General features: G+C 41.6%; 1 protein-coding gene across 9 annotated transcripts in view; it reads left to right on the forward strand.

Annotated features, from left to right (window-relative positions):
- Window positions 1-20,569, forward strand: part of rapgef6 (Rap guanine nucleotide exchange factor (GEF) 6) — a 161,602-nt gene that overhangs the window by 123,924 nt on the left and 17,109 nt on the right. For 6 of the 9 annotated variants that reach the window (XM_030438059.1, XM_030438065.1, XM_030438062.1 and 3 more), the window contains 8 exons: window positions 1,302-1,313; window positions 3,778-3,935; window positions 6,965-6,979; window positions 12,380-12,620; window positions 17,102-17,269; window positions 17,439-17,654; window positions 19,633-19,844; window positions 20,398-20,521. In XM_030438059.1, the coding sequence (XP_030293919.1) occupies window positions 1,302-1,313; window positions 3,778-3,935; window positions 6,965-6,979; window positions 12,380-12,620; window positions 17,102-17,269; window positions 17,439-17,654; window positions 19,633-19,844; window positions 20,398-20,521 (1,146 nt within the window). The remainder of the gene's footprint in view (window positions 1-1,301; window positions 1,314-3,777; window positions 3,936-6,964; window positions 6,980-12,379; window positions 12,621-17,101; window positions 17,270-17,438; window positions 17,655-19,632; window positions 19,845-20,397; window positions 20,522-20,569) is intronic. The other 3 variants (XM_030438061.1, XM_030438060.1, XM_030438064.1) reach the window with 3 other exon arrangements.

A 20,569-nucleotide genomic window follows, 5' to 3' on the forward strand; every position in this document is an offset into this window, starting at 1 on the left:
TCTCTCTCTCACTCTCTCTCTCTCACTCTCTCTCTCTCTCTCTCTCACTCTCTCTCTCTCTCTCTCTCTCTCTCTCTCTCTCTCTCTCTCTCTCTCTCTCTCTCTCTCTCTCTCACACACACAGAGACCACATTTCCAAGGCTTTTGCTCACTTCCAAATAAACAAAAAACCCTGTTTAATATTTAAAAATCCTATTCAGATGCCCAGCTTACGTGCAAACACAAACCCACCATCGCTGCTGCCGTCGCATCTTTTCTGCTCCTGGCTGACATTGTGGTCCACTTCAGACAAAGATTTTATATGACAAGGACACTCCGGCAATAAACAAGTCGTTTTTCTGCCAAATTAACATGTCTGGATCGGTGCATGTACCTTTTATACACATCCCATATTGACCAACCCAGGTGATTTACATTCCACAGATTGGAAAGCAATAGACAGAGGTTTTAGCCTTTAGTCAGTTTGTCTCAGAAGTCCAAGGTGATTTAGTGAGATGACGATAAAGTAGTAACCCCATGTCCCATGATGCCGTTTTCATCCTCTCTGCTTCTCCTGCTGATGATACAGTTACATGTACTAAATCATGATGGATATCACTTTTACTGTTGTGTTATTGAGTGTGTGTATGCATCTAAACATTCACCCTACGAGACGTCCATATTTTACTGCAGGCTCACTGCACTACTGAAAAAGATCTGATCATTATTGCTTTGTTAGACTTAAAACCCTTCTCTGTCAATACATATATACTGTTTTATATGAATCGTTACAACTGTATTAGAGCTGCACAAGATTGAAAATTCTGACACACCTCACAATATATATGAATAGCAAAGGGAACAGAAGCTAAAAATGAAGCCTACTTCTGTATTTGCATGTCTTATGTGGTCAAATTCCTATTTGATAATGTTGTTTTTCTTTAATTTTAATCCTGATGTGCTTTCTGCTATCCAGCATTAAGTTGTTTTTCGGTCAGATAGTCGTGCTGACAATTCCTGCAGTTTTTTCTTCCATGTGCTATTTATTTACTTGTGCTTCTGACATTTTTTTTCTGCCCATTTATTTCAGCAAACCTGTCAGTGTTTGCAAACTTTGGCCATCGTATATCCTGTCAATGTACATGTGTGTGTCTGCTGTTTCGAGTGTGTGTGAGAGCAAGAGCGGCGTTGTCACTCTGCTGCACTCGTATCGCTGAATCACTTCAGCAGAGCTTCTGGTTTTTTTTGGTTGTTTTCTTTTTCTTTTTCTTTTTCACGCTTTTCAATGTCGTCTCTCTTCCTGTTTGTCTCCGCTGCTTCAGGGGCCTGTTTGGGTAAGAGCTCTTGTGTAACTCCCCATTCTCTAACCATTTGATTCAGTATCCATCTGCAGACCTGCGCACAGCAGGCAGCCACGCACACACTTGCACACAGACACAAACACACACACACACACACTCAGCAGCACCACTGACCTTCAGCAACACTGCTAGAGGACTGCATTTATAGATTTCATGCTAATTCCTGTAACACACACGTAATGCCACTTTTCTGCAGAGTCGAGGTGTTTTTTCCTCTGTGTCTTAACATTCAAGCTCTCAAATTAAAGTGATGACGACTTATTTTTTTTTATTTTTTACGGGTTTATTGTCTACAGGTGCTTTTGGTCTCTTGATGTTGAGAATTTCAGAACACCTGAGTCATAAGTGAATAAGATAAACACCAGTATGCAAATAAACTTGGAAGCTTGTAAAATCATTTTTCCATGTCTAGTCCATACCTGATAGAATAGCGTTATATTCAGTGAACAAATAACTCTACAAAACTGTCATTCTTCCTCCAATAAAGAATGATTTTGGTTTGAAATACAGGACTATTATTTGTGACAGTCACTTTTCTGTAAACCTGACGGTCACATCAGGTGTAATTATGTCAGTCTGAAACTGCCTCGGTCAGAGTCTGAATGTTATCAGACTCGTATTATTATCACATTATCAGAGCATTCCGCTCTAGTCTTAGTTGTGCCCCATGCTTTCCTTATCTCTCTCAATTCCACCGTTATCCTCCGATTCTCCTTTGTCTTTCTTCACCACCTTCCAAATCCTTTTTCTTCCCTTATCTCTACCTTTCATCGTCCTTTTCATCTTTCTCCCCCCCTCTCTTTCCTCCACCTTGTTGGCGCACCACCTATCGACTGGTGACTCGGAGATTACAGAGGCTTTGCTACAGCAGCACTCAGCTGTGTTAGCGGAAGACCTGCATTACTGCACCATGTTCAGGACAAACTGTACAGACGCAGGGAAGCTACAGTTAGTATGCAGGCGGCAGGATGAGTTGAACTCTCCGTCTGAGACACTCCGTTTACAGACTGTCACTCAAACTCACAATGACAACATATTTATGGATTTGTGCAGTGCGTATTTAACATCAATTAATCATCACAGCATTTAAGTGCTGATATCAGATCATGATGCAGTGTCATTTTCTTTAATATGTGTTCAAGTATGCTTACAGTTAGTCTAAAATAATATTCTTGATAAGAATCATCGAGCGAAATTTCTTCAGATTACCTGATCAGATTGATAGCTACAATGCTGAAAGTCTCCAGGGCTGCAACTGCTGCCGATGGAGGATTCTTTGACAAAAGACAACTAAGTTGATGGATTTAGATTTGGATGGAAAAGTTTTCATGGAAATTTCTTTGGTGACCCCAAACATGTGAGCAGTAGCGTATACTGCTAGGGAAAGAAAAGATGTAATAATAAAGAATACCAGGGGATATCACCCCTACTGGTTTTCCAGACTCCCAAGGCTTTCTTATCCATCCTTGAGGAACCCACATTTATCATGTGAGGCAGAGCTTTTCAAAATAACAAAACACAACCTGTCTGTCTGTGGGTTTGTCTCAGAAGAGCTGCCATTTCCATCACACATATGCAGGCCGAGGCAGTCTAATGAGGCCATTAATGTAAAGGTTGATGTTTACATATCCCTGAGCGGCTTCTGGGGAGCCAGGTAGAAAAGGCGCCTGTCTCTCAAGTCCAGTTTAGCTGCATAATGTGACCAACTGCTGGACACACACAAGAGAACAGAGGACCAACAAGTCGAACAGGAACATAATGTACAAAAACCCAAAGACACATCTCAACGAGCTAAAATCCTTATTACCTATCACTTCTTTTCATTTGTGCTCTGTTGTTTGCAATGCTTGTTCGTGTCTCCGTAAACTCACGTGTACCTGTCTCGTTGTCTCGTGTCGTGTGTGTGTGTGTGTTTGTTGAACTTGTGCGTGTCTGTCTGTGAATGCTCCTTATCAGCTCCTGCCGTTCATGAAGCCGCCTCATAGATGAGTTTCAGCTGTGTCACTGCTGCATATGAAAAGGCAGATATAGTGATATTGATATTTTGTGTTGTCATTCTGCAGGAGGAGTAGACATTTTGATTAAATCTCCTGATATTCTCTTTCCCACGGTGTTATGAGACATTTATGTTCTCTGGAAAAAAAAAAAAAAAAAGCGCTCATGCTAATATTTCCGTGTAAAGTTGATAGAACACGAGGGAAAAAACATTCAGGCAGCTTTTCTGAAATATGTCTACGGCTGCAAAATAAAACTCTCGAATTAATGTTAGAACATTAAGTTTGTCTTTTTAATGGAGAAAATCTAATTTTCCCCTTTTCTCTCTCTCTCTCTTTTTCTCTTTTACAACACACAATTTATCTTGTCATACCATCCCTACTTTCCCCCACTCCATCCTTCACCCCGTCCTCCGTCGTCTCCCTGCCGCTTTTCTCTCTAGCGACGGTGGCATGGGTCAGTCTCAGGACGACAGCATCGTGGGTACCAAACAGTGTCGTCACAGCGTGGCCATCATGCCCATCCCTGGCAACCTGTCGTCCAGCAGCCCCGACCTGCTGCAGCCGGCCACCAGCGTCCTCGACTTCTCCAACCCGGCAGGTAAGAAAGAACGCTGACTCAGTGAAATCAAGATGTTTCTACATAGACACAGCTGCTGTGTTTTATTATTCTGCTGTTGGGTTTTCCATTATTATTATTGAGAAGAATGTCACGAAACTGGAGCATTTGACAGTTAGTTGTTTTTATGTTTTTGAAGAAGTGAAATGAAACTCAGTCAAACATGAAACACATTAAACATTAACGCAAAAACTGCTATCCCCTTACAAAATTCTTCAGAGAAGACGAAACCAGGATTCTTAAAAGACCTAAAAAAAAAAAGAAAATCCTGTTTTTACTCAGATTTGTAAACGGAACAAGTGCAAGTTCTGGTGCAAGGGAAGCTAACCTCCATCTCACACTCTCAAAGTTGTTTATGACCTTCGTGGTCTTATTTCATTGCTTCTGTCCTGAAGCTGTTTGTCACACTCGACTTGAGACCTCGGCCTCATTTGAACAGCGAAAGCCACTTGTGGAGTGAAGGACTCCGATTCTCAGAGACCCTGCACAGACAACCTGTCACCCTTGAACATAATCGCATAAAGCCGCCGTATGAGCAGTGTCATGCTGTGTGCATTCGGTTTCCTCGAACACAAACTCTCCATCTCTCCCCTTTCATCTTCCTCTCTCCTTGAAGTGCAGGCAAACTCCTCGGAAAAAAAAACAAAAAAAAACACTGACACTCTTTTGTGCTGACAAAGGAACACACGTTCACTTCTTCGAAGGAGGCAACTGGAGATTTCTAGCATAGGTCTCCACACGCTCAATGCCCAGGGTCTTTCTTTTTGAATTGCCGTAGCGCAGTTGCAGAATTGTGTCCGTCTGACAAAAGTTAACCTCCTGGACTGAAAGGCTAATTTATTCTTTTCCTGTCAGGCGGTTTGTGTGCCTGTAATTATTTAAACTAACATGAAGGACTCCCTGTGTGTGTGTGTGTGTGTGTGTGTGTGTGTGTGTGTGTGTGTGTGTGTGTGTGTGTGTGTGTGTGTGCGCCTTAGTGAGATTGAAAAACAGAGAGAGGAGAAAGAGAAAGTGGAAAGGTGAAAGAGAGCGAGAGAGTGAATACGGTCCTGATTTATTCCACTGGCCATTTGTCAATGAGCTACACACACTCGGACAGACACACACACACACACACACACACACATAAATACGCACACCTGCACGTAGATCCCTAGTTTGTAGACCCACACATCACATGTGGTTGTGTTGTACAAACATACACACACCAACTGGGGCTCATTAATCATCTGCTATTAGATCAAGTTTCCTTTAGTCCCATGGCTTCCCATTAGATTTAATAGTAGAGCCGCTCAAACTGAACTCTGTTCCAGATGCTCTGCAGGGCTGGTAATACCACCACAGTCTTACCTGTAATTACATTTGCATATCTGATGCATCACTTTCACCTTTCCACTGTTCATTCAGTAGTTCATTCAGAGTAACATGGCTGCAGTTATTGTTTTAGATTGTTCTAAGTTACTTATTGTATTGTTTTGGCAGCTCTTTGGTCGTGTTAAGGTTCTCAGGTAAAAAAAAATAAAAATAGTAGAAATATAATAAGAGAAGAAATATATGTGTGGGAAACACTGAACTTTTAGTCCTGCATTAGGAGGTACTTTTCAGAGAACTACAAGGTTCCTCTGGCCTGTTTTCTTGTCATTTACCTGACAGTTTAAGCATCAAGACTGCTCTCTATCAAAATGGAAGAATGCAACAGAATGCAAATGACAATGAAACAACATGGTTAAATAGTGTATATTATGAAATGACATATAAAAACAGCTGTCGCTTTTTCATACACCAGCTAACTAATCTGCTAAACTATGTGGATTTTTTTTTTTTGATGACCTGGAAACACAAAAAAAAAAACAGGCTGGAGAAACCTTTTAGTCCGAAAAGAACGTCCTACTGCAGAGCTCATGATGAAGCTCACTTCATCATTCACACAATCAGGTGCTGATCACACCTTTCCACAATCAATGTAACCTATGAGAGTGACGATCAGCTGACCCTCAACAAAACAACTCGTTTACAGCAGCAGCTTTGGTAGAGTTCCTGGTTGAATGAATCGTCTCTGATATAGTTCAATACAGCAGAAGGGAACTGAAGTTATAAAGTGCATCACGGTAATCGATGGACATACCAAAAAACGATAAACCCCAAACATGCATGAAAGAGGGAAGAATATGTGAGATTGAATACAGAATCAAAGTTGAGGAAGTGTCTCATACATATGTTAATCAGAAGGCCTCAAGCTGTCAACTGACAGGAATGATTGATTCTTTATTGGGGACATTATTCAATGTTTTCTTTATTTAACCTTGAATCTTGTTTTTGTTTAGCTTTTTTTTTTTTTTTCTTCCAGCTTCTCGAATGTGATCGTTTTCTTAAAAATAAAACTTAAAATTGATTCTCCTGGACAGTAAAGCAAGCGATTCACCGACGAGCACTGGGAAATTCTGATGTCCATTTTTCACTTTTTATTTTATTTTTTAAATATTTTCCCTAGACTGCATGATTAATCACTTATTAATTCCAAGTACATCCCTGCTTTAAACAACAAAAGCTGACGCAGTTAAAGAAGTAAAGTGCGGATGTTAATGCTGTGCTGTTCTTCTCGGTTCCTGGAGATAGAGGCAGAGCAGAAGTGATGACGTGTCTCTGTGTCTCTTCATGTGTGGCTCTGAGCGAAGTCGTTCCCTCAGATCCTCAGGTTCTTCTTTTTATTTCTCCCTTTCCAAGCACTTTGTTTCTTTTTATTTCTATCATCATTTCGTCTCTCCGTTTTCTTTCCTCCTGCGACTCTCCTGCCGTGATTTTAAACAGATGTTCTAGTCTCGACATGATGACTCATACTCGGCCCCTCTGGTTTCACACGAACAGATTAAGGCTACGCTACGGTCTTCCCTCCTTTTTCTCCTCAGTCATCATGTTTCCAGTCACTATGTCTCTTTGTTCTCTCCCACACTCTTTCTTCCTCTCGTATATTCACTGTGTTTTCTCTTTCTTTTTCCTCTCTGCTTGCCAAGCCTTGGGACTGTACTGTAAGTATACACACCTTCACTGCTACTGTTGGATTGTCTCTGTCTCTTCTTTCTTTAATCCGTGAACCTTTTTTGCACACTTCTTCTTTGAACCTCAGCGTCCATGATCTTCATCCCTCAGGCACTGGTTTCAGTCTTGTATTGTATTTATAATTCTCCACTTGACATCCATCCTTGTGAGAGAATGTATGAGGCTGTTAACATTTGGTGTCAACGTCCTTCCTGAGAGATCCGATCACAAGTAGACAACTAGACCAGTAACGGCAATATCCCCAGACTCCCTCGCAAATAGCACTATATTAGGAGTTGTCGAGTGAGAAGAAACTTAACAAACTTTGCAAAACTTTGCTCTGAATCATTCACCCCTTCCTGTAAATTCAGCATTAAATGAAATGCACTAAGTTGTTTCTTTCGTCAGTTTGTCATGGCACAGCTGTACTAGCCTGTCTGTTTCACTGTCTCAAGTGCGTCTTACCTCCCAACACACAGTTTCAACTGGTTTTATCATTTACACTCAATTCATGAAAGACCACAATTAATTGGTGGTAGACATGTCATATTTTACAAATACACTAAACGGTAACCAACATAGGCAATGTCTTTGTTGCCCATGGAGAAAATACCCAAACTCCCTTAAAAAATCAACACATTTTGTGAGTATGGAGTTAGGAGAAACTTTATAAAAACACTGTCTAAATCACATTCTTAACTATTTGGGCATTCTGATTAATTTGGCAAACATTAGACATGAAGACATTTCTTAATTTGTGTTAAAAATGCTGTGTCCCAGCGCTGTCCCCATTGTGAACGCACCACCCAGGACAGATGTTGAAACCAAATGTCTCTCAGCCTCTGTGATAATCATAGGATGATGTGATTTTCATTTTTCCAGATTCAAATTTCAGGCAGAACAAAAACAGTGAGGTTTTCAAGTGTTTAACAGCAGCAATATTGTTGGTAGACAGACTTAACAGCTGTCTGTCTGTTACAGTACATAATAAAGGAGCCACTAACTTTTAAGACCAACTCACGTCAGCTTTCCTGCTTAATTCTTCCTCTTATCTAACTTCCAAACATAGAGGCTTCTTGTCCTAGACCACAACTTGTTGAAGAAGGGACCAAGCAAACATTAAAAACTGCACCAGTAACATCAGTTTGCAGGCTGGATGCTCAGCTGCAGCACATTCAAGTGTAAACCTATGTGACAATGTCACCAAACTCTACCCGTGGCTTCCAGGCTTGTCGGGTTGCCTACAACATAGCACTTTTTTAATAAACCTTTTTTTTATTTGTGTGTATTTATGAGAGCCCAGATGTTTAACCCCAGCTATTCCACTCTGCTCTCCTCTAAGCTCCCCCAGCCATCATGCCCTGCCCTCTTCTGCTCCGTATGCTTAACTCTGTGATTTATTTCTTCCGACTTTATGATGGAGTGACTGGGAAAAGCTTTGGCAAATAGTAGAAAGGAGGGTGAGAAAGGAGGCTTGTGGAGAGCGCGTCGCCTCTCTTTGTGCTGTGTTTGCAAAAACACCAGACTTTTTTTTTTTTTTCCCTGTGTAGAAATCCTTTTTGGCTTCGGCCCATGAATGCATTCTCTGGTGCTGAAGAAAATGAATGATACCTTATTAAAGATGATAATTGATTGGGTGTTTGGCTGGATGGGCAGCGATTGTCCTCCTGCGTGCAGTGCAGGTCAGGTCGCAGCTCGTCCACAGGATTAAATATGATTAAACCCCCTGGATATGATAGCCAGCTATTAGCCAAGAGCTTCCCACACTCTCATCACAAATCACAGCTAATGAGACACAGAGCGTTTAGCCTCCACTCAGTTCATCCTCACCGCCCTGCTGCACATAAACAAGAGAGGACCTCTGCTGCTGCAGCATCACAGGAAACATGGAGGGAGCGACACATGCATTCTTCTGATGCAGTTTTTGCATTTCTGATCCTAAGAATAAAGGATCCCATGGGTCGTTGAAATGAAAAGAAACATAGAGATCAGCCATCTTTAAATACAATCACTGTTCACATGATTGTCGCATGATGATACCAGTGAGACATAAATCCATATGTCCCAACCAGCAAAACTGCACCCAGTGGCATTTAAATAGACACTGGTCACTGAAAGTGATTCAATTTACATATTTAGTCAAATAATGAAATCTAATTCCTCTGGCATTTTTTTAACTTAACATGAGTACATGCGTTTCACTCCACCGTTTGCATGCTTGTTATTGTTATTTCACTTGCCTCGAGAAGGTTTGAAGGTCACAGTTTAGAACACTCATGTGCGCCTGAGTGAGAAAGCTATTTTTACTCGAACTGTAAAGCCTGCTTGTTTTCACTATAAAAAATTCTTAGTGTTGCAACAGTAACAAACCTCGTTCACATGTCTCAAACAGTGCAGTTTTGAGTACTTGAATTTGAGGGAATTCAGCCTGGAAAGACCTGTTTTATTAACTTTTATTGACTTTATTAATTAATTTGTAGCTTCTACTTGTTTTATAAGCTTGTGCACAAAACAAAATTGATAATGCTGTTACAGCCAAAATATAGAAAGAAAATTGAAAATGAACCTTTTCAGAGAGTAATGCAAATGATAATGATAATCTTGATGGTCATGATAGTAATAAAAATAAATTAATACAGTCGTTGCACAAAGGCAAAACAAATGGTAAATAATACAAAATCAGCCATCAGAATGATACATCTAGGCTTAATGGAGCTTGTAGATAAAAACAGTTGCCATAAGTTACGGAACTTGTCAGTTGAGCAACTAAGACTATATTTAGTGGAGAAACTGCTTAAGTTCTCCAGTGCACTGAATATATGATGATGGTGATACTTCCACTTCAACCTGTAGAGTGAACCTTCCTGGATAAAAGTCACTAATCATTTGACTGACATATTAAGTGCATGTGATTCCAATCAATAAGCCCACAGTCCACAGAGAGGTCATTCATAGCCAAGATTGGCCTTCAACATCAAAATATCAATATGTCGGCATTCCAGGAATCATTGACCTGCAAAATAGAAAACGACACGGTGAAATTCACACAATATACAAAGCGTAAAAGACACATTTATGCTTACATTTATACCAAAATATTCAAAGTAAATGTAAATCTACGATACGTGTAAAGAATCAGCCAGCAGAAGTTACAGAATAGGAAAAGATTTGGATGTATATATATGAATAGAGTGAAAGAGAATACATGAATACATTCCTGTCAAAATGGTTTATACAGAAAAGGAAGAAAAGGAGGCAATGGCAGCATTTTTTCATATGAATACAACCAAACTTCCCTCAAAAAATCCTCACTTCTTTCATTCCTACATCACTGATACGGGGATACGCTAACCCTGTACACACACTGACACAATAGACACACACACCAACAGGCTCTTATAACAAGCAGAGGTGATTGATTGTCAGCATTCACTCTAACGTTATTGTTATTGGCTTTACCTTCAGCAATTCCTTCGTGCTTATTGTGCTGCCGCCACCGCTGCTGTAATGATGATAGTAAAGCTGCCCCAGCTCTCATCATCTCAACACACACACACACACACACACACACACACAGACACCTAAAGATCCCCACAGTCACTGCAGACAGTCGAGAGATCTGTGTGCTAATAAAGGTGGAGGTAATGACTTTGTGTCTGAACACACTTAACCGCTCTCTGCTCGGTAAACAGGAGGAGGCACGCTCATCAGTCACGCAGGCCTTTTGCATTGTTTCTCCGCGATCTCTTCGTGATTTCCCTCCATTTTCAGTTTAAATGATGGAGCTCTTTGGCTGCCTGTGGCTAATGGGGCGTACCCTCTTCCTTACTCAAACACAGGGATCTTTAATGCAGTATTTCACTCAGGGGGAACATCTCCATTATTTAACACACACCGCTCCGTGTGAGTCGCGTGCAGCTGCTCCAGCGTCAGCTGCCACAGGGAAATGTAGCTTCTATTTTTGCCTCTTACTATTGAATATTTACTTAAATCAATCACACAATTATACTGTATTCCATTCATTCATTTAACATGGGAAAACAGTTTGACTGTTTATGAATAATTTTGCATTTGTGGCTTTTAAACGCGTTACATAATGTGGCTCAGTAAATGATTTAAGTTTAAATGATTAATTATTGAATGAAGAGTGTGTGTATTTATTTATTTTTTCTCTTCAAGTCTTAATAGAAGGTTCCCCTGCAAAGTTATGTTGAATATACAGGACCAGGATGGGACCAGATTTGAACGTCTAACTCAAGTGTGTTATTATTGTAAACCAAAGTATAACTAGGTAACGAAACTAAAAAAAGTGAGAGGTGATGATGTGTGGAGATCATTACCCCACATGCATGTATGAGATTCCTCCTGCTTCTACCACTGTCACACAGCTCATAGCACACTGTTATTTCCTCTCTAACTGTTGAATGTGACCTTGTTCCTTTATCTGAGGCACAAAATATCTGTGAAAGACGTCACTGATTGTGTCACATGTAGTTCTAGCTTATACCAAGAATTGGTATTGATGCATGGTTTGATAACAAGTACAGCATCTGTGTTTCAAGGCTCAAAGTGACTTTATTGTCTCCAGCATCAGACTCTTGGATTCAAATAGCTCTGTGAAACTTCAGTGCTGGAAGCTGGTCTTAAGTTTATATTTGGGGGGCTGCATTTCTAAACTTAGGTTAGCAAAGGTTGCTCTCTGTTAGGAGAGCAGAGAGAGGCGCTGAGACAGACAAGGCACATCCTTTGGACTATCGCAGGAAATCGCATCCAAGTCTTCACATATGGGCAATTAAAAAAGATGTTAATATATTAAATCCCTACGAACTGTTACACAGAGCCCCTTTGAGGGCACCTGCTGCATCAAACCAGACGTTAAAAAAAAATCACAGAGAGCACATGTGCAAAGACTGATAAAAAACAAACCAAGTAGTTTGGTTACAAGCAACCACACAACTCACTTTACTGTACATGCTTGCATACAAACAGTGACAGGTATTTATATGTATGTATTCTCCTGTTCGTGACCTTGTAGAGGTTTATAATTCATCTGTGTCCAACATAGAAAGAGAAAATAATACTATTGAACTTGTAGCGATGTTGCAAGATGTGGCATCATCATGCAAGTCCAAAAAAAATAAAAAATGGCTTCACAGAAAGACTCACTGAATTTATGTAACAGCAGGGCTGGAGAGACGACGAAACTCTCCAGACAAAAATTGCCAAACATCTCTTAAATTACTTTTATAGTGTCTTAGACTTCATTACATTTAGTTTTATTGCATTATTGGCATTTATTATAGTTTTGGCCTCCATACACGTTCTCCTCATCCAACCCTACTCAGTCCCTGACAGCACTCCTCTTCTCCTTTCTCTCTTCCAACTCTCAGACATCCCTGACCAGGTGATCCGGGTGTTCAAGGCCGACCAGCAGAGCTGCTACATCATTATCAGCAAGGACACTACAGCCAAGGATGTGGTCGCCCACACTGTCAATGAGTTCGGCCTCATCGCAGCACCTGAGACATACTCCCTGTGTGAGGTATCAGTCAGCCCAGAGGGAGTCATAAAGCAGCGCCGCCTGCCCGACCAGCTCTCCAAACTGGCTGATCGGATTCAGCTCAACGGCAGGTAAGAAATGGAGGAATTAAACTGATGTTTAGTGACATGCACACGCCTCAGACTAGGTATACACTGGAAGACTTTTGTTTTTGTTAAACTCCAACAATCGCTGTGCAAGTAGATCAGCAGTTGAAAGTTGTCTGTAAATATCTTTGTTTGAAAGTTCAGAGAAAGGTTTGTTAGCTAACGAAGATCTATTACATTAATCTACCCTTGTATCGAGCTCGTACTAGTCGGCAGCACCAACATATTTACAAGCTCCCTATCTAAATCAGAACAAAAACATGACCATATTTCCTACCAATCTTTCTCTTGTTCACATCAGTCGTGATAGTAGGAGGAGGAAATATCAGAGGTACATTTACTGTTGTCACAGCTCCACCAACCCGACGCATTGTGTTGCCATGGCACTTTGAGGTGCTCGTTTTGCCACTTCGTGCAGGCGTGAAAGAAAAGGGACCTGACCTTTGAAAAATCCAGTCGTGGCTCTGTTTCAAGGAGGACAAAATGTTCTGCCATGTCAGAGATGAACTTTTGATGGCCGGTCAGGAGCATCCGATTGGTCCTCACTGCCCCTGTACATTGCATCGTAAACAACGTCTGACAAAGCTGAATGTAGGTCTGCTTAAAAATTAAGCTCAAATCGAACAGTGTGCAAGTGTCTCTGTCTCTGCAACTTAAAGTACCGGGCAGCGAGTGGGAAGTAATAAACCAGGATATTTCAGTGTCAGGGAAGCACATTGATCCTGGAAAAAGCAGCCGATCCACAGTGGGAATCTTGGACAGAAAGTTGCTGGAAGTTGATCAGAGGATTTCAGAATTTATGCAGTCTTGTGTGTTGTTGAAAACCAAAGCAAAGATCTGTGGTGCTTGGACTCCAAAACCACAATCCTGAGATTTTCCTTCCTTTCCTTTTCCAAATTATATCTGGGTTGGACAAATTTACACAAGGCCACACATTGCTCACTATTTTGTATGAACTAGTGAGCTTCAGTCTGTAAATGGATAGAATTTAGTCCAATACAACATCTTACAGGGTAGTATTTTGTGATTTTGTTAATTCAGTTAGCATCTCTGAGGTGTAAATCAGCTCCTGAGTAAATAGCTCGAAGACAAACCAGCAAGGCTCCAGGTGCCGAGGAGCCGGATTCAGAGCCAGTGTCCTAGTTCAGTGGAATGAATAAATCAGGCGCCCCACAAAAGCTCTGGGAAATGTTTTTAGTTGCAGTGAGTTGCACGTGATGCTGGTCAACAGCCTGTGTGTGATGCTGTGTGTTTCATTCAACCAAAACATCAGTGGGTTTTTTTTTTTTTTTTAGATGTGGGCAAATCTGTGGCACATCACACGGTCGTTTCTATGCCGGACACATTCCCTCTTTAAAGTTAGCTGGACATGAAGGATAATTGGCCCGCAGCCGTAAAAAGTCTGCTTTCAAACGGTTCCTCAGTCAGTTTTTTCACACTTTTTTTTTCCCTCCCTCTCCCCTGGTCTCCTGTGGTCCCTCATCAGTCCCCTCCCAACTAGGTTAGCATGAATATTTCATCCTCTGTCAGGGGCGGAGGCCTCAGCAGACAGAGTGGCACGGCTGGAATTATTCATACGCACACACACAGGCACGTACGAAGTTATAGATACAGACGGTCACCTTCTTATACGAAGTCACGCATCTGTGCACAGATAGACATGCAAATAGTGTTTACAAGCCGACTCATTTGTATGTGCATGCATCTATAGGCATAAATTCTTACCAAGACAGTGTCGAAACATGTATCGACAGCGAGACACTCACTCATGGTAACACCTTCCTGGTGTCTTTGATGGATGGCTAAGCTGCATGGGACAAAAATGTCATCCTGTGAGATATTGGTAGTGAAAGATCGGTCCCCTTTTCTTTAATCCGGAGAAGTTATTTACAACAAAATAAAAGCTTTACAGATTGTCTATCTTACATGACAAATTTACAATCCACTGTCATGCAACATGTATACATATACATGGTGCAGTGTCAGCGGGATATACATGTAGTTTGTATGCAGCGCAGTTTGCAGTCGTCGTATATATCAGACGCAGCAGGCGGACATCTCTCTGTCTCTGTATCCCGCCTCCTCAGCTTCCACTTCTCTGCCGCTGATGATTGACAGGAGGTCTAACAGGGGACAGGCCCGAGCCAGCAGCAAGTCTTGTTCACGCTGCCAAAATACATATAGACATATAGACAGACGCCCGCACAAACCACCACTGGTGGTTATATACACTGGCTATGTGCCAGTGATTTAGCTCCACTTTGTCCATCATTAATTTAGTCTCCTCTCCATATGTACAGATTGCGTGTTTGTTTTTTGTTTAATGAGTCTTGAGTTTGTTAATGTAATTTTAATTTACTTGAGAAAATTGGACCATCAAATGATTATTTAAAGTACTCCTCTCTTCTTATCTCCTATCCTTTTCTCTCCTCTCCTCCTCTCTTCTCTCCTATCATTTCCCCTCCTCTCCTCTCCTCCTCTCCCCTCCTATCATTTCCCCTCCTCTCCTCTCCTCCTCTCTTCTCTCCTATCATTTCCCCTCCTCTCCTCTCCTCCTCTCTTCCCTCCTATCATTTCCTCTCCTCTCCCCCATTTCCTCTTGCCTCTTCTCCCATTTGTCCCCTCATCTTCCCTTTCCTCCTCTGGCCTCTTCCAATCTCGTATCCACTCTCTCCTTTTGCCTCATCTCATATCCTCTCATCCCTTTTTGTCTCCTCAAATCTTGTCCCCCTCCTTGCAACCTATCGTTATATTTCACCTTTTTTCTCCTCTTATCTCCTCCCACCTCATCTACTTTTATCTCCCCTCAACACTGCTTTCCTCCTCTTGTGTGCTTCCCCCCTATCTCCTCAGTTCCTCTCAACTAATGTTAGTTTAATGTGTCTACAGGTTCTTGGAAAGTCCTTAAATATCTCAAAATTGAACATTCAGCCTCCAATAACGTCTTCAGATCTACGTTCGATCTCTCAAAAGAGTCTTCACTTCTTTCTAAGTGTGAAACATGTCTCGTGCTTTATCCTAAACGTAAATTAAGCTCGATCTTCTCACCTCACCTCTTCTTGCTCGCTGCTCTTCTCTAGAGCTCCTCTGGCAGAGTAACGGAGGCCAATTTAGAGTCACATCCATGCCAACACTTGGCACTTGGGCTGTAGGTCTACAAGCAGCTAAGATGCCGCATTCCTAGATGTCCACATTACAGCTCCATTAGAGAGGAAGTGAAGGGCACATAACGAGGTGGGAGAGATGGCCTGCTGCTGGACATCCTCCCACAGAAACTGTTGGAGATCAAACCTATAGAGAAACTGCTCTAAGCTCCTCTCTCTCCCCTATAACTGTGTCTCTCCACGTCTTTACCCCGGGTAAAATATGGCTATACTCTATCAATACCATCTGGGTATTTATTCCCTTTCCTAAAAACTCATCAGAAGTTGGAGACAGAAAATGTGGCCCTTTTAAGATGAGATGCAAATGAGGGGAACATTCAGGAGATTTATCTGGGTTTTTCGCTGAAAGTTACAGCGGGATGAAAAACTGGATCCTGTCCACCCACCCGTCTGCCTCTGCAGCCTTTATTAAAGCATCTGAGGATACTGCAGATCTCGTACCCACTGCTACTGCTCTAAAAATACACAGCGATGACATCACTTTCAAAGATTTTTTTTTTTTTTTTTACTTTCTTCGACATGGTTAGTCCTCGTCTGTTTCTCTGCAGGATTTCTGTCACTGCTGGGCGTATTTTCAGATTTGATAAATTTGCAAGAGAAGTCTGGGGATATCAGGGAGTTGTACAGATGAGTAACTTCCTGGAAAAATTGCAGAAATAGATATTGTTTCATTCTGTCTGACTCCACAGAGTAAATGGTTATTTTAGTTCACTCAAACTAAACTACCAGAAAAACCAAATACATGGTGTAAAAAAAAAACATTTCAGTTCAGAAATGAAAAATGAGACTAACTTAAAGGACATGGTGTATTTGCATCATGAAATAAAAATATACAGGAATGTCTTTTTGTCTTTGTCAATTTGGTCAAATTCAGCAGCCCAACGAGCATCAGGAGGCATTGGTATGTGTTCATTGAGACTGTGATGTCTACATAATTCTGCGTCAGTTGCTGTCACAGAGTGCTGAGTTTGTTCTGTATTAGCTCTTCTGAACTTCTCAAAACGTGTTCAGAGAAATACAACAACCTAATACTGAAACTGGTAAAAACAACAAACTAACCAAAAAAGGAGAAAAAATAAACAAATAAAACTGAACTGAAACTAGAAGATCCACTTTGAAAGCGAACTGTTACTGAACTGGATTGCAGGCAAAAGACTAAAAATGAAATGGAAATTAAAAACAAACGAAAAACGAACTGTAATTGCACAGCAGGACGAGCACTAGTAGAAGCTAAACTCTTTTCCTTGCTAAAACAATATATTGTTTAACTTCTTGTCATCTTTCCCTCTGTTCTCCCTGTAGATACTACCTGAAGAACAATATGGAGACGGAGACGTTGTGTTCAGACGAGGACGCTCAGGATCTTCTCAGAGAGAGTCAGATCTCTCTGCTGCAGCTCAGCACCATGGAGGTCGCTGCCCAGCTCTCCATGAGAGACTTTGAGCTCTTCAGGAATATTGAGTCCACAGAGTATGTACTTGTTAAACATTTTGCTTCGTCCTTGCATTTTTAAGAAAGAAACTTAATACCATGTTTAAGAGTAAAGACATTGATAAAAAAGGTCAAAAATAATACTACGGGTGGTATATTGAACGAACCCGTCGTCGTGCATGGTTAACCTCCTCGTCATTGTTCCCAGGTACGTGGACGACTTGTTTAAACTAGACTCGTCGATTGCAAGTGGTAATCTGAAACAGTTTGAGGAGGTGATAAACCAGGAGACCTTCTGGGTGGCCACAGAGATCCTGAAGGAGCCCAACGCCCTGAAGAGGATGAAGACCATCAAACACTTCATCAAGATCGCCCTGCACTGCAGAGAGTGCAAGAACTTCAACTCCATGTTCGCCATCATCAGGTAGGCTCCATGTAGAAGCTGTTTTAAGACTATGTGTCTGTACTGGCTTCTTAAATTACATTTGGTTGTAAAGTAGTAGCATCAAAGACAGTTGAAAAGTAAGCGCTACTCTTTCTGCCAAATGAGCTTCAGCCTTTTGTCTCCTTCCTCACCTCCTCCCCTCACCCTCCCACCAGCTCACTGAATCAGGCCCGATCCTCCCAAACCACAGCAGCAGCGACACTTATTGTTTGCTGCTGTTGTCAATTCCCTCAGGCCTCTGTGGTTTTGGCTCTAGATGACTGTTAGACTGAGCTGAAAATGGTTGTAATGTGGTCCTGTTACAGGGGGTAAAGCACACGTGAGGAACTCGACCGTTAGTGCTGATAGTTTGTGATGAACTTGGAAATGTGATTGTGTTTGAACCCACAAATATATGTGTGTATTCTGTCCGAACAGGCAGTTGAGAGAGCGTTTGTGTTTTTTCAGTTGTGTGTGTGTGTGTGTTATGCAGGAGAGGCTTTTTTTTTTTTTTACTTTCTTATAGTATTTATCTGTTTTTATGTGAAAACATTTCAAGAATACCTAATAAGAATCTTTTAAAACAAAAATGCAAACATTAAAAAGTAATGAAACATAACACAATAAAATGAAATCATCTTGGTATTGGTATGTAACAAAAAACTCCAGATGCCGAAGGACCAGCTATAAGACCAGGAAATCTGCTTGTAGTTTGATTTTGCCACAGATTGTTATAACACTAATGTATAAAAACTAGTATCATCTGCATGGAAACAAAATTCAGGATGTTTTACAGATGTTTTGCAGTCTGAAATTGGCCCTCGAGCCCCGGTGGTCTTGGGAAGTTGCTCGCTTTGCCCCTTTGATAACCCACAAGCCTCTGTTCTCTTACTACTATACTGTTTCCCCTATATTTGCTTATTTGTAAAACACCCAGAATGTTGTTTCTACGCAGATGACAGTAGTTTTTATACTTGAGCGGTTTATCAATTTTTGGCAATATCAGATCGACAAAAAAAATGTCCCAGATCCTATAGCTCGTCCTTATAGATATTAAAATGGTATTAAATAAACTACTTGTAGATTGATAAATAGTTCCCAGTGATGTCAGTTTGTGGCAAGTTGCATGTGGGTTAGGTAGGCACCAGGTCCTGAAGCTGTCCTCTTGTTACATTGGGTCATGTAGGACAGAGTTTAGACCTCAGTTTTAAGAAGCAGTGGGTTGCTCCTCTGCTCACTGCTCTAAAAGCCACTTTAGAGTGTCTGACCTCCATGTCTCTTTACACTTTCCCTCACAGCAGGATGTCTGTGCCCATATGGCTCACTGATGCATAACCTGCCTGGTGACAGGGGCATTGCTGCTGTGCATGGCGGGGTATGAGAAAGATATGGTTGGTTGCAGGATTTCCCATCATGTTTTATATCGGGCAGACCCGCTCCAAGAAAACCTCCATTATCTTCATTTTTGAAGGAGACTCCGCATTTTTTGTGCAAGTGGTCAAGTGTTTAAAAAAAAAAAAGGAAAAAGTGGCAGGTGTGATGATATAAAAATATACCCATTGACGGAGATGAAAGTGGCTGAATCACAGATAGGTAGGAGCAGCAGTGGAGGAGGGATGGACAGTTGAAGGCAACGAGAAAGGGACAGAGATGGAAAAGATAATGAAAGAAATGAGCAGGAATAAATGCTGTGCCAGTCATAATTACCAGCTGTCTAAATGAGTCTGCTCTGAGATGACATTGCCTCAAGGGGTCCTCTGCTCTGGAAAATGAAGACTGAAGACGGTTAGATCGAAGAGCGGCAATTAAGCAAGTGTCAGTATGGAGTTTTGATTGGGATGTATGTATCGAACGCTAAAAATATGCTCCTTTCTCCTCTTGTGCCGGCTCATCTCTACCTCTGTCCCTCCCCTCGCTTCTTCCCATCGCACAACCCATTTATCTCTGCCTCCTCGCGCCTCTTTTTTCCGTCCCGTAGCGGCCTGAACTTGGCACCCGTGGCTCGCCTGCGGAGCTCCTGGGAGAAACTGCCCAGCAAGTACGAAAAGCTGTTCGGGGACCTGCAGGATGTCTTCGACCCGTCCAGGAACATGGCCAAGTACCGCAACATCCTGAGCAGCCAGAGCATGCAGCCTCCCATCATCCCACTTTTCCCAGTGGTCAAGAAGGATCTCACCTTCTTACATGAAGGTAAGAAGAGTCTTGCCTTTCGACATAACTTATTATGTTGCTACATTTCCCTTTAATTGTCTGTTAACTGAAAGACTGAGGCCATTTCTGAAACTACATGTCATACTGTACACTCTGAAATGGACCGTTCAGACAATACAGAGGAAGTAGAGGATTTTAGTCAGGTTTACTTCTGCTAAAGGCTTCCTCATCTTGCCTTTTTAAGGTATCGCACCGAGTCATGTCAAAAGCACCCAAACTGACTTCTCCTTAAAGCCCTTTTTTTCTTAAGTGTACGGCCATGCTAGGAATTGAAAAGAAAGTTTCCCTAATTGAGCAAGTTGCTAAAAATTCTCAAAACGACCCTGCATGACTCGGCATGAAAGACTGACACCACTTTGATCTACTGGAGGAATGACATGAAGGAGACCCGAACAAGGAGATTTGCACTTTGAAGATTCGACTTAGAAATATCATTGCGATCTTGCAAATGTCCCAAAATATTAATAATTTGTGTCGTATAGTTTTGAAAGTTTACCCCCCTAGCTCACACTGTTTGTGCATGTATGAACAGGGAACGACTCCAGCGTGGACGGTCTCGTGAACTTTGAAAAGCTGAGGATGATCGCCAAGGAGATCCGACACGTGGTGCGGTTGACCTCGGCCAACATGGACCCTGCCCTCATGTTCAGACAGAGGTTGGTTGTTTTTGATAACAAGAGTCCCCAAAATTTCTCGAGATTTAC

Source organism: Sparus aurata, chromosome 13 (assembly GCF_900880675.1).
Source record: "Sparus aurata chromosome 13, fSpaAur1.1, whole genome shotgun sequence".
Classification (NCBI taxonomy): Eukaryota; Metazoa; Chordata; class Actinopteri; order Spariformes; family Sparidae; genus Sparus; species Sparus aurata.